Source organism: Astyanax mexicanus, chromosome 8, assembly GCF_023375975.1.
Source record: "Astyanax mexicanus isolate ESR-SI-001 chromosome 8, AstMex3_surface, whole genome shotgun sequence".
NCBI classification, from domain to species: domain Eukaryota; kingdom Metazoa; phylum Chordata; class Actinopteri; order Characiformes; family Acestrorhamphidae; genus Astyanax; species Astyanax mexicanus.
Window position 1 is genome coordinate 44,475,550 of NC_064415.1, and position 14,846 is coordinate 44,490,395.

At 38.6% G+C, this 14,846-nt stretch overlaps 1 protein-coding gene across 2 annotated transcripts; it reads left to right on the forward strand.

Annotated features, from left to right (window-relative positions):
- Nucleotides 1–14,846, forward strand: samd7 (sterile alpha motif domain containing 7). Of its 2 annotated transcripts, none has more exons than XM_015601595.3 (10): nucleotides 1–602; nucleotides 6,579–6,694; nucleotides 7,807–7,933; nucleotides 8,868–8,992; nucleotides 9,083–9,164; nucleotides 9,356–9,781; nucleotides 10,186–10,457; nucleotides 11,429–11,550; nucleotides 11,649–11,759; nucleotides 13,594–14,846. In XM_015601595.3, the coding sequence occupies exons 2-10, from the start codon at nucleotides 6,592–6,594 to the stop codon at nucleotides 13,822–13,824; spliced, it is 1,599 nt and encodes a 532-aa protein (XP_015457081.3). In that variant the 5' UTR covers nucleotides 1–602; nucleotides 6,579–6,591; the 3' UTR covers nucleotides 13,825–14,846. The 2 variants fall into 2 exon arrangements, with proteins under 2 accessions (XP_015457081.3, XP_007234427.3); XM_007234365.4 differs by having other exon boundaries at nucleotides 25–602; nucleotides 7,810–7,933; nucleotides 13,594–14,844.

Here is a 14,846-nt window from a genome sequence, read left to right on the forward strand (position 1 = left end):
ATACAAACACTCGTTCTACAGGGGAACGTATTCACTGCAGCTGGTTCTGAGGTGACATAAGTCTCAAATCATAAATAGGGCCTAAAATATGGGGGGAATGTTTGAGTTTTTGGCCCAAAAGCAAGTCCAAGGCATTTGAAACTGGCTGTTGGAAGGGGGGTCTGAGCGTTTAGGTGTCTTACCCGCGGCCTTAGGGCGCTAACAGGGGATTAGTGAGGTAAATGTTGAAAGAGGTTTATCCCGCATGCTTAGGCAGTGCTCTTAATTACATTTCAGAGCAGCGTCCCTCTCGCAGTTGGACGCAGATCGCTGAGCGTGATGTCAGTGCAGCCAGGGCTTAGGCAGCGAGATAAGGCCAGCTAATGGAGATAAATTCAATCTGTATTTAAAGGTCTTTTTTAGTTAAGGCAGGTATCTGGCACCGAGGGCCAGGAGCTCCTCAGGGACGGACTGAAGGAGGCCCAAGGTGCAGTGTAAACAGGGTTTTGTGGATTTCAGTGCAGTGTGAACTCTGTGCATTCTGTTGGGGTTTATTTTGTTTAAAGTTGGTGCAGTTTGCTCTGTGAAGAAGACCAATCCCATCATCAGGCACAGAAGCAAAGGTGAGTAGAGAGTTTGACCCTTCTGCTTTATACTTCTTTCAGGCTCTTGATCAGCTTTATGGTGAAACTGAACAACTTGTGGTATATTTTGGAGCTTTTACAAAGCATTGCTCATTTACTTGCTCTTGCTTATGTGCCCCTGTGGTGTTGAGTCCTCATAACACCCTCCTCTAATATTCTGTAGAGCTGTTTCTGACTTGGAACTAAGAGAACTAAGTGTGTGAAAAAGTGCAGATTGTAAGGATTAGCCTATTCCACCTCAGTGTCTGTAAGTAATAGGAGATTTTGTTGTTGAGAGTTGTTGATGTGTGCACTTGTGTTTTTTTAAATTACAGGCAAATTGTGTGAATTAGATATTAATGAATTTGTATTATTACTTGCAAAATGCAAAAATGCATTTAAATAATCAGGGTTCCCAAACTTCCTGGAAACCCTGGACAATCTTTCCAATCAGGGAAAACAGTACTTGAGGTCTTTAAAAAGTGCATGTTTGACTTTTTAATGAATCAAAAAGATTTGTTACATTGCCTTACAGTGACATATCGACTAACATTAAGAACTATTGGAACACCCTTTGGCACAATAAGTATTTAATATGACGTTTACACACACTTAGGTCATAAACATCATGTAATGTTGTTAACTGGAAGGTAATTCTGTTCATACTTAAGAAGATGAGTTTGGAGGTCCATAAGCTAATTTTCATCAGTTTATCTGCATTGTAGTTGTATCAGAAAGGGCTATTTATTTGTAGCACATCATTTTATATTGTACAAAAATTTGTAAGAAAAATGTTTTTCCTTCTCTTGTGAAGTTGCAGTTTTAGAGGTACAAGCTTTTAGAACAGATGATGTTCCAAATTGTGTAATCACGAGTTCTGGTTACAGATGCTTAGTATACATTATATAAATAGTCTATGAACCTCCATCTCAGATGCGATTTCTCTGTTCCTGCATCCGCTTCAGAGTTAGAGCTTGTCTGAGAAGTGTTGCAGTTATTATTATCTGTGAGTACATCAGCTGGTGATTCCACAAATATCTCTGAAGATGTCTACAGAAACATGATGCGTACTTATTACTAATTTACCACTGATAATAACAATAACAATGAATGAGTGTGAGTAGTAATTGTAGTACACTGCCTGTCTGGGCACAGGTTTCTGTGCACAAAACTTTACTAATATGATAAAAAAACTCAAAATTTCTGTATGTAATAGACAGAAATGTTTAAGGGTAAAATGATTTCAGTTTCTCATCATTTTGGCACTTTATACGCACAACTAATTATTTACTTATAGATTATATGACCATATTTGGATGGCTTTCCAGAGAATAATGATTTGTTTCTTATTTATGTATAATTTACTTAGAAAACACAAACATAATTTACATATAAATAACATATGTGACACAATATACACATAAATAAAATAAAAATGGGTGTGAGTGCAATAATTAAAAATATAATTATTAAATTGAAAAAATCAGTTAATAAGTTAATTTTTTTGTTGGAAAATGGAAAATAAACTAAACAGGAAATTGAAAAAAGCTAATCATACCAAATAAACAGGTTTATTATGGCTTTGAATTTCCGTCCTTAATTAGCACCCAGGCTTCTCAGGGTGTTACTCAGAGTCTGTCATGTGTGTCCGACACCTGAATAAAGAGGCCAGTCTTATGCGATTATCATAGCGAGGGCCTCCACTGGAGCAGACGATGATTATTATCTTCTCTAATTATGACCTCCTCTAATGTACGGCCCAATGTAAGTCGTCAGCAATTTTCCCTTTAATTCATTCCTTTAATAAGATTAGCTGCAGGCAAATCCAGGGACTTGGATATGGCTTCAGTTGTTACACTCACTGCCAGAAAGTGCAGCGGACATCTTCGGCCTTACTGCTGGACTTTACTGCCTGATATCTGCAGCACTGCAGCGCCTCATAGCACACCAGCCACTACCGACTGCTCGGATTTGGCTCAGACAAATTGGATTACTATTCCAGTAACAATTGATTATTAGAGTTGACGGACAGTTCCACCAAAATGATATGCATTATTAATGAGTTAAATTATTCATTCAATGTTGACTGGTCAATTGTAGAGACTTTCTATTTACTATTAAGTATGTTGGCCATTCTCTGAATGAAGTCGAATTTTAACATGATTTTGAGAGCATATTATCCTCCACAATGCATTTTACTGTAAACATCATAGCTTACTGATGAATGTGGAACAGAATGCAGAATGCAAGTCTTGTTATTGAGCAACATGAGCAGCAGTAGGTGATAGTTAAAGGCATGGAATGCTGTGATTTTTTGCTTATGTTCCATGTGTTGTATTACTCTATTAGGTGCACTGTAACTATAAATAAAGTTTTCTTTTAAAGTCAGACGAGCGCTGGATGTTGATTTACACAGATTTCTAATCAGAAAACTGTTTATTTGAGTAAGTAATGCGCGTTTTATTATTTACAGAAAGTTAGCCACTATTAGCGGCTAGGCCTGTCGCGATAACTATGTTATCGACTTATCGTACGATATTTTTTTAAATTGCAATAATTTTTGCCGACGTTGATAACAGCCGCTGGTTTCTGCGTGGAGCTCGCACTGCGCAGTTCTCTCGCCGGCTCTCGATGAATCTGTCAGACAGCGACATCTATCGGTTAGGAAAATAAGTGCAGGCAGAGCGTATGCAGCAGGGAGAGTGAGCAGAGTTAAAAAAAAAATATTTTTGTTGTTACTTTATATTTTGTATAAAGGTCTGTTTAATATTTAGTGCAGTTTTCTCAGAACCCACAGAGTCTCAGGGTGGTTGTACTTTATTTGTTTTATTTATTTAGGATATTAAAATATTTTTATATTGGAAGCCCAATGTCTGCTCTTAATAGAAAAAAGTTAGTTTAACTGTAAACTGGTGTATTATTATGCTAGTATATTATTACTGTGGCACACTGTCTTAAAGCAGGAAAAAGCTTTTTTAATAGTGGCGCTTTAAAATGACAATATTATCGTTTATTGCTATAATTTCTGGGACAATATATCGTCCTGAAAACCCTGACTGTTTTGGTAAGAGACACAGTAAGCGAGCAGGCTACAGTCCGATATACTCACCTCTGAATGGTGAAAGAGGTAGCTATTAGCGTGGTTAGCGGCTAAAGCTAATGGTGCCCAGCAGTGCTAGCCAGGTTAGAAGCAGTCTACAGGCCGATAATACATACCTCTGAACGTCAAAAGAGGTAGCGGCTAATGCTAATGCTGCTCCAGCAGTGCAGCTGGAGAACTAAACTGCAACTCCTGTATATTGCTGCACTTTAGCGGAGAGGCTTCACTACTTGACTTATTTTAAGGGCGAATTATAGTACGAAAAATCTGGTTTCTAATGTTTCTAAAATTATTTAATGAACAACACAATACTTGACCTATCTTTAATTCAGAACTTTGTTTATCTGTGTACAGAGCTTTAAACAGATTTAGGCTCATCATGTTAATAATAAAAAAAATGTCCAAATTCTCTTGTATTTCTCTTGCTACTTAGTAAACTACTCGTCTCTTTAATAGCACTGAAAGTGTGGGAATCTGTTTTGGTTGGAGCATTGGATTTCTTTACAGTGGTGATGAATGGATAAACCTAGCTAACAATTTTTTCTGTATTTCTGAGGTGTCTAAAGCCGTTATAACCTACAATCAGTCAAGTCTTCTGAATGGTATTTTTGATGACTTTGTCACTGTTTAATTTTCAGTTTTGAGAATGTTACTTTTAACCTTTCCATAATGTAAAATCTGAGAAACATTATAATAGCAGCATTCCTGGAACAATAATCCTGGAACACTACAGGCTAATGTTTCTGAAACCTTTTTAAAAACGTTTCTAAGCATTCTCATAACGTTCTCTGTTAGCTGGGAGAATCTCCGCATGATTATAAAACCAGTCATTTTAATTTCTGTCTTAACTTACAAGTGGACCTAAATATGTCTTTTGAGTTTTATGTGAAATAAATGATAGTAAACTATGAAATAATATTATAAACTTTATTACCCACTTTAATAATATACATTTTCTGTGGGGACAATTTTTTGCTGAATCACATCTTGCATATTGCACATTTTACAAACATATTTCAGACCCGTCAGACAGTGCATTTGTAATGATTGGATATAATAACTTTCTACTAAGAAGTTTAAGAATTCCATTCTCTGATTCCATTCCCCACCACTGTGAACAATTCTGACCCACTCTGAATTAATCAGTTCCAATCATTTGTTTCAGTGTATTACATATAAAATAACAGAATAGATTAAATAGAATTTCATATAAAATGAAAACGATTGTTTTAAACTATCACTTAATGTAACGTATGATTGATGATTATGTGCAGAAGACATAGTATCTGCTTGCTTATAGGGTTTTTCTAAGCTATTTGAGAAAAAGATGTAATTAGTTGCTCGGTTGTATTTATTTGCCTATATCTCAGTGGTTAGGATAGCAGGGATTCCCAATGGCTGTGTGATACATTTGTGTGTTGTCTTGCATGCTGGAAATTGTAGTAAGAGGAGTAACAATGGTCCAATGGTGCAAAATCTGAAAGCTTTAAATTATAGCCAACTTTAATTTATTTATAAGCTCGTTTTGGCACTTTTTGGCAATGTATATTTAAATACACTAAACTGATTATATACTGTATATTATATAATAATCAATACAATTTAACAATACATTTTGTACAAATATTATGTAATGTTTTTTTATGTTGATATTAGTAAAGAAATAGTGAAACTAAACTTAGCAAAAATGTGGCAATCTTGTAATTTGGTGTGGTCATTTTGGAGTGCAGTAATGCAAAAAAGCGTCTGTAGTGTTCATCACCCCCTGTGTGACACATCCCACCCACTGTAAAGCGCTTCTGTAAAGCGCTTGCAGCCCCCGAGGTGTTTCGGGGACATCTCTGGGGCTAATGGAGGCTAATGAGCTTAGCGCTCAGGGTGTATTGTGTGCTGTGCTTACAGGCCAGGTTTGCTGAGGGTAAAACGCTAAACTGAGGGATTACCACCTCCACATCCCGTTAAAGTGCTGTATAGTCAGGACTTAGCTAATAGGATCCTGGGGGGGGCCGGGGGGCTGGACTATAGCCTGGAGGGGATAGGGGAGTTAGCTGGGTTAGTGGACAGCAGGCCGGACACACACACACACGCACACACAGGTCAGCAGATGCTGTGGGCAGACTGCTGCTGGACTAACAGGAGGATTAAAGCAGGCCAGATTAGACGGGTCGAGGTGGAGGAACTTTAGGGGTAACACACACACATAAACTGCACACACACACTTGCAGTGGCAAGGTGGAGAGGTGCTGCTGCTTAAACACCTTAACACTCAAAAGCACTTCTGATGGAATTACCATAACTGCAAAGCAACTACTGGAAATACTATAACAACACTTTAGCAACAGTCAACTGTTTAGCAACTGCATAGTGCAACTAGCAATCACATTGCAACCACCATTGGAAGACACCATAACCACATCTTAGCAACACCCTAGCAACCACATGGAATAACATAGATTAATGTAACATTACATTGGGCAGACACTTTTGTCCAAAGCGACTTACAATAATGAATATTGCCTAGAAACAAAATAGCAACAATCTTGTTTATCATAGCAACCGGTTAGTAACTCCAATGTAACCATCTAACAACTACATAGCAACTAAGACATCATAGCAACATCTTAGCAACACCCTAGGAACTACGTAAAACAACATAGCAACTGTCTTGCAACCTTATTGTAACCACTTGGAACAACACAGAATATTGAAATAATGTGATCAAATAATTCAAAAAATAATTCAAAAAAGTTCAAATTGTTTTGTAGGAATTAGCAAAACTGGAATGTGTTTAATTCTAGACAGCAACACTTCAGCTCACTTTAAACCAGAATCATATGACCACTGAATTCTTCACCAAACTTGTGTGTGTGTCTCAGAGGTCAGTGTGTGATGACCCCACGGGAGCAGCTGAGGAAGATGACGGCTTTAGGAGATCAGGGCACTCTGGATGAGAAGCACTGGTACAGATTGGTCAACGGAATGTCAGCTGGAGGTGAGACTACACACACGCACACACACATTCAGTCACCACAAACCTAATGATTAGATGTCGCATAGCGTCTGGCACTACCTGCCTAGCAACCATTAATCAATGACATGGAAACCACCTGGAATACCATAACAACCTTATTACATCACCACTGCAACCATATAGAACAACATATCATTACAGTTCCATTACTAATGTCAAACTTTGTATTATATAAGTGGTGTCACACACATTAAAATAAATGTATAAATCAAAACAATATTCTGAGATTAATCATGATTTAAAACGTTTAAATTATGGCAAATAAACTGTTAGTAAGAGTAAAAGAAGAACAAGATGAGGAGGGAGCAACAGAAAGTGTAGTTAGCTATGAGATGCAAACCATATTTCAGATTAAAACGTATCTACCAAGTGGTCCAGCGGTCTAACGCGCTGCCACTATGATCGCGAGATGCTGATTCGAATCCTGGTCATGCATCTTGCCATCAGCTGCTGGAGCCCTGCTGGGTAGATGGTATTCTTTCCACTAATCACTCTTAGGGTGATGTCGATCAGGTGTCTGAGAGATGATGTATCAGAACCTGTTGCTGTGCTTTCCTCCGAAAGCTCTGTGATGCTACTAGGCAATGCTAAATCAAAGCAGCTGGAAAAGAGGTGGTGGGAGACTTTACTTGTCGGAGGAGGCATGTGCTAGTCTTCACCTTCCTTGTGTTGTGGCATCACCAATAATGGGGGATATACAGCCGAGTAGCAGCTGAATAGGTGGGACAATTGTGAGAAAAAAAAAAAATCTACACTTTATATTTAACAGTTGTGCCGCTGTGTTGTCATCGTTACTAAAAAATATGCTACTGAAAGATGCTACCGATAACCAGGCTCTATAAAAAGAGCAGATATTTGAGAAGTAGATAGGCCCAAACTTGGCAAAATGGGTCATCTGTGTTTTTTTTTAAAACAACATGTTAAAGTTTCCAGATTAATCAAATACATTAACGCATTAGAATTGACAACACTTGTTGGCCTAGATACACAAATCAGAGAGACACTGTATAACTGCACACATGCGTGTACAGTATGTGTATACTGACTGCAGTGTGTGTGTGTGTGTGTGTTAGCAGAGCTGAGACAGAGGCAGGAGCTGATGATGAGGAACCAGATGGCTATGGCCCCTCAGATCCTCGCTCAGGGGCAGCAAAGGCTGCAGACGGTTCCTACTCAGTTTGAGCCGCGCTTCATGGACAGGTGGGGTTCTGCTTTACTGTAGAAAAGACTAGCAGTTATCACACATGATGTTAGCACCATTGGTGATGTTAGCTAATTGGTGAGGAATAAGTTTTCAATACTTGCTAGCTACATTAATAACAGTATAGCATACTAGCTCCAGTGGTAATTGGTGGTATAAGATTCCATTATTTGTTTACCTCATTAGTGTCATAGCTCAGTTGCTAATAGTTGGGGTGAAAGGTTTCATTTCTTGTTAGTCACATTAGGCTAATAGTTCAAATACTAATCAGTGGGATGTAAGATTTCTTTATTTTTGACCTACAAAAGTTTCATAGCTATATTAGCCTTAAAACTCCAGTTCTCACATTGCTTTTTGGCTACATTATCAGACATCCCAGGGAGGTACCCCTGGACCTGCACTTGGACACATCACCCCTCTCTCTCTCTTTCTCTCTCGCTCTGGTTCACACACACGATTGGGGTAAAAAGTCTGTGTCACCATAGTGCACATTTGTGTTCACTCACTAGCGGGCATCAGGGAGCCGTTATTAATATGTGCGGTAGACTCCTGCAACTTCCGGGAGACTTGAGAAGTCTGCATTATTCTCATAGCTCCAGTGCAATTTTGGTGGGGAATAAGTGTCTATAATGTCTATAATGTCCAATAATGTCTATTAAACGCAACTGAACTCTACGTTTAATGTTTAACCTTAATCTAAGACTTTAATCTAAGACTTCAGATTAGAGCTGAGTGTAAGTTGCATTTATGCAGTTGAGTGTTGAATATCAGCTGAGGTGTCTATAATGGATGATCTAAAATAATCTATTATTTTTTGGGTGTTATAGGTAATAAGCTTACTTGTTAGCTTTGTAAGTCTCATAGTTCCAATGTAAAAGTCTTGGTTGATCTACTGCATTTTGGTATAAACCTGTCACGTTAATGTCTATGTAGAGAGCTGGTGCCCCCTGCTGAGATGGTTTCATCTGAGGCTCGGCAGATGCACATCGGCGCCCATTTGGGACCGCCTCTACCCACACACTCCAATGTCATCCCAGGCAGAGGATTCCCTGGAACAGGTGTGTGACCTTTTACACACACAACAAAATAAAGAGAAATGAAGACTGTTTACCAACATTTCTCTAAAACTTGTGTTTTTCATGACGCAGGGGGTTATGGGTTTCTTCCCACTGAATCCATGGAGACTGTTGCTAGGCGACAAGAGCTTATCCACAAGCAGAATATCGCCAGGTAATCTTACTTCAAACCTGTGCCTTGTTTCACACAAATATTGTGACAAGACTGGACACTTTATTGGAAATATCCTTCCTTGTGCTTTCACTCACTCGCCACTTTTTTTTAATTTTTTTTTACTTTTTTTATTAACTCACTGTCCTCTGTGGTTCAAGCCGGTTTACACTGTGTGTTTGTTTTGTGTTTAGGATGGAGATGAATGCAATCCTCCATCAGAAGGAGCTGGAGAATGCCCACCAGAAAGGTCTTATGGGAATGGAAAACCCCATGATGTACCAGGGCCTTCCACCCAACCCTATGGCCTTCAGAGGGCGCCAGCGTCTTCCCGATGGGCACGAAGTGTTTGTGCACCGCCCGACACTGGATGACCTTCAGGCAAACAGCCTGCTCATGTCCAGCAGCCCATATCCACCAATCAGCACGCTTCAGCGGGAGAGGGGTCGGAGAGCTGGCCGCAGAACTGCCAACCACAAGGGGTCAGAGGTCAACCCGGCCTGTGTAAAAAGCCAATCAGAGGAGAAGAGTGTGGAGCAGAGTCCAGGGGGCGCTTCGGGAGAGGACAAGGAGCCAGAGATCAAAGGAGAACTGAGTGGAGAGGGCAGTGCCAGCCAGAGGTAAACAGATGAGTCCATGCTACATGGAAAAAGTCATAGGACACGTTTCCACCACAGGCTTTTACTGTTGTAGACCACTAGGTTGTCCTTAGTGTGGTTCCTTTAAAGGATTCTTTCTCTTGATCTGAGGATATTTTACCTGCAATCGTCTCCATTGGATTACTCAAAAGAGGCTCATAACTATATCACTGAAAAGCTGCTTTGTGAAAAGTGCTATTTACATACAGTTTATTAAATTAAATTAAATTGTTCTGAATTACTGGGTGTTTCTTATTGGTTGTAAAACGGTGTAAAATGGTTGCTGCATTGTTCCAGGTATTATTCCAGGTATTGCTGTAAAGTGGTTACTATGGTAATGGAAATGAAATTCATGAAACTAAATAAAGGACACTTTGTGCCCACAGCAAACCCCACCAGACGAAGATAGATGTGGATCTGTCCACTAGTGCGGGCAGGAAGAGTTACAAAGATGGAGAGCAGGGTCTTCGGAAGCCATGCATTAGTGGACAGGAGGTGTGTGCTGAAGGCCCAAACTGTAACCCCAGCAGCAGCGAGAAGGACATTTCCAACCCCTGCTCGGCCTTCCAGGAGAAGTTCCTGTACCCGTCCGCAGCTGCACCGCTCTCAGGCTTCCCCTACATGTTCCCACTGCCAGGCAACGGACTCCTGCCCCCTGGTATGCACTCAAGACTACAAGACAAATGTTGCCAACAACCCGATAACAAACTGTTAGCATGTAGAAACTGCATGTCTGAATCAACCAACACTCTCCTCAAACTGTCTCTAAATCACTGGTATCTGGAACATAGACTACAGTTCAGCAGGGCTGCAGCTATTGATTATTTTAGTAATCGAGTACTCTACTGAAAAATCGTTTTGATGAATCGAGTAATAAAACATATTTGCTTGCTTAATAAGCAATTAAAAATACACAAGAGAAAACAAGACATTTCACTTAATAATGAATTACCAATTGGTTTCCTTTTTTGGATAATTAATTGACTAAGACTAAGACTAACTGACACAGTGCAGTAAGACCTAAGAGAGTAGTAAACTGATATTTTATCCATCAACCAAGAGACACACACTTTCCTTTTTCACCACACAAAGTGTCTGAAAATCTGCTTTTGTCTTACTGGCCAAATGTACTTGTAGATGAAAAAATTAAGCATATGGTTTCCGGCCAAACTAACTTAAGCTTAGCCTACTTTAACATGCATTAACATGTATTTAACATGTTTATATTCTTAACTGCACAGCGCTGTGTTTACTGATTACATAAAGCCTGTATTAAGTCAAGAACTTGTCTCTGTCCTAATAAACTAACCACACACATTAGACCTCCGCCTTCTCCTCCTTCTTCCTGTTTGTGGGTGACGTAACGCTAAGTGCGAAATACCGTGCTCTGAGTTTTTAAATTAAATAAATGAATCCTCGAGGCACAGAAAATTACTTAATATTTTTTTTAATCGAGTAACTCGATCGCTTAACCCCTACAATTCAGTGCAGGTTGTCACAGCCTTTAGCTATGCACACCTTAACATGATGAACACAAAATTAAAACCAAATAATAATTACTACCATAAGATTTCATTACTTGTTAGCTAAACTCTGATTTTTTGCTTTCTTGCCTGCTGGCCCACTCAGGACCCACGAACGTGTTTCTGAATGGTGAAGAGATGTCTTCGGTGGATGATCTTCGTAAGTGGACGGTCGATGATGTTTACAACTTCATCAATGACATTCCAAGCTGTTCTGAATATGCTCAGGTTAGCATCAGCACACACACTCTGAATTTTTTTATACATTTATTATTTTACTGTACTCAGAAATTTCTCCTCATTTTGTTGCTTCTTGTTATATGTAGACATTTAAGGACCACATGATCGATGGGGAGACACTGCCACTGCTGACAGAAGATCACCTGCTAGACACACTGGGGCTAAAACTGGGTCCAGCGCTAAAGATACGATCACAGGTACACACTCACTACAGTACTGTAACTCCACTGTAAGACTCAAAGTCATTTAGTATGTCTGTATGTGATATATATATATGAAAAAGTTTTTATATATTATATAATATTGGGTGTTTGCAACAGCCATTTCAGTTTGATATATCTAATAACTGATGGGCACAGTAATATTTCAGGATTTAAATGAGCTTTATTGTACTAACAGAAAATGTGCAATATGCATTAAACCAAAAATTGACCGGTGCAAAAGTATGGGCACCCTTATCATTTTATTGATTTGAATACTCCTAACTACTTTTTACTGACTTACTGAAGCACAAAATTGGTTTGGTAACCTCATTGAGCTTTGAACATCATAGCCAGGTGTATCCAATCATGAGAAAAGGTATTTAAGGTGGCCAATTGCAAGTTGTTCTCCTATTTGAATCTCCACTGAATCATGGGCTCATCAAAACAACTCTCAAGTAATCTAAAAACAAAGATTGTTCAACATAGTTGTTCAGGAGAAGAATAAAAAAAGTTGTCTCAGAGATTTAACCTGTCAGTTTCCACTGTGAGGAACATAGTAAGGAAATGGAAGACCACAGGGACAGTTCTTGTTAAGCCCAGAAGTGGCAGGCCAAAAAAATATCAGAAATGCAGAGAAGAAGAAGGTGAGAACAATCAAGGACAATCCACAGACCTCTTCCAAAGAGCTGCAGCATCATCTTGCTGCAGATGGTGTCACTGTGCATCGGTCAACAATACAGCGCACTTTGCACAAGAAGAAGCTGTATGGGAGAGTGATGCGAAACAAGCCATTTCTACAAAAGCACACCTCAGTTTTTTCTGTTTGTGGCATGCTTGCAGAAATGGCTTCTTTCAGGTTAAATCTCTGAGACTTTTTGTATCTTTCCCCTGAACAACTATGTTGAACAATCTTTGTTTTTAGATCATTTGAGAGTTGTTTTGATGAGCCCATGATGCCACTCTTCAGAGGATATTCAAATAGGAGAACAACTTGCAATTGGCCACCTTAAATACCTTTTCTCATGATTGGATACACCTGGCTATAAAGTTCAAAGCTCAATGAGGTTAACAAACCAATTTTGTGCTTCAGTAAGTCAGTAAAAAGTAGTTAGGAGTATTTAAATCAATACAATGATAAGGGTGCCCATACTTTTGCACCAGTACATTTTTGGTTTAATGCATATTGCACATTTTCTGTTAGTACAATAAACCTCATTTCAATCCTGAAATATTACTGTGTCCATCAGTTATTAGATATATCAAACTGAAATGGCTGTTGCAAACACCCAAATATTTAGAACTAAATTATTAATTATTAAGATTAATAGGGGTGCCCAAACGTTTTCATATTTTTCATATGGTACTTGAAGCATCCCAAGGTGATACACTAGATAAAAAACATCTGCTTGCATTGAAATATTAAAAACTAAAAGTTTCCACCTGTAATTTACCTAACATTACACTAGTTCGTGTTTATTTTTTAGGGCGCTAGAACCTGTATGTACATTACATTACATTTCATTTGGCAGAAGAAATACAGAACTGTAACATTTCTGTATATTAAATAAAATATTGATTTAGCAATGGTTTGCATCAATGACAATGTAAAATAATATAGATACAATATAACAGAATTCTTACTGTTTCTGATCTGCTTATATTAGTTTAGTTTAAGACATTACTCAAATGTTACCACACCAACATGTCTATAGTGTACATGGCCTCACATAAATATATTATTCATAATAATAATACACTTACTATGTAACTGACAATGTTCAGTTGCTATTGTTTATTGTACTTTGTATGTTTGTTGTTGTTTCTGCAGGTGTCTCGTAGACTGGGTAACATGTTTTGTATGCTGAATCTGCCGCTGGCCCCCACCCTGCAGCCCCCGACGGAGAAGGCTGTGGATCGATCCTCAGATATCAGCTCTCCATTAAACTGCCACAGTGTGGAGCTGCTGGGGAGCCCCAGAGACTCTGAGGGTCTCAAACCCTCTGAGCCTGGGGCCGAGCCTGAGAGCCAGTCACCTATTGCTATGAACGAGTCTGCCTGAGGGGGGCGCTCGAGCTGCTTCTAAGCACTGTTTTAACAGCTTGTTGTGATGGTCCACTGTAAAACCTAGTGTAAATTGCATATTCTATATGAAGTGTCCAATCTTACCTGCAAAGGACAGGTGTGGCTGCAGGTATTTATCCTGTACAACCATCAGCAAAACCTGATCCCACTGGTTTAATCAGTTGGTCGGTCATCAAGCAAGGAGTGGCATATGCTGCTGCTTATACTCTATATTATAATATAATATATACTGTAATCAATCTATTTATGATGGACAGTTTACGTTTCTTCAGGTCTGAAATCTGAACTCTATCATTCACTCCTCCAGTCGGTGAAAACAGTTTGGTTCTCTAAAACAGTAATGACTTTAACACATTTACATATCTTCTCCTATTTCAGTTTAGCCCTACCCATTCCAACTACAGCAGTTTAGCAACATTCAAAGGTAAATAAGGGCACTTTAAACACTGTTCTCGTTAATACATAAACTATAGTGGGCCATCACAACAAACTTTATTAGTATTTTTTATGTTGCATAAAACCCTTTATAAGGATGAATACAGTTAGGAAATTGTTCTAGTATATTAAGACATGCAATACACATCAGCAGTTGTTTCTGAAATTCCCTCAGTGATGCTTCAGTTTGTTTAGAGCACTATTACTGATTTATCTTTAACACTTACTATCCTAATACATTGACCTATTTTATACACATTTGATTTAGCATTGCACTTGAGCCACACAGAAAAATGTACAAAGGGAAAACAGCTTTACATATTGACTCTGACAAACACAACACAGTTACAGTCCGCTGAATTCTGCAGTAGTCAGTATTTATTCATATTCATCTCATATTTTTATATATCTATTGTAAATAATTGATAAATAGCTTTTATTTTTCACACGTGTTTTTATTGTTAAGTTCTTTAATGATTTTTACAATACCTCTTAATGCGTAATTTGAATGTTGCTATTTTATGTTATTTTACACAAGCAAAAATGAATAAAAAAACAACAAAA

Excerpts from the sequence above, each read along its gene's own strand:
- samd7 (XM_015601595.3), top strand. The coding sequence starts at position 6,592 with ATGACCCCACGGGAGCAGCTGAGGAAGATGACGGCTTTAGGAGATCAG. Across the intron at positions 8,993-9,082 it reads CAGAGGATTCCCTGGAACAG|GGGGTTATGGGTTTCTTCCC; the intron begins GTGTGTGACCTT and ends TTCATGACGCAG. Across the intron at positions 11,551-11,648 it reads GCTGTTCTGAATATGCTCAG|ACATTTAAGGACCACATGAT; the intron begins GTTAGCATCAGC and ends TGTTATATGTAG.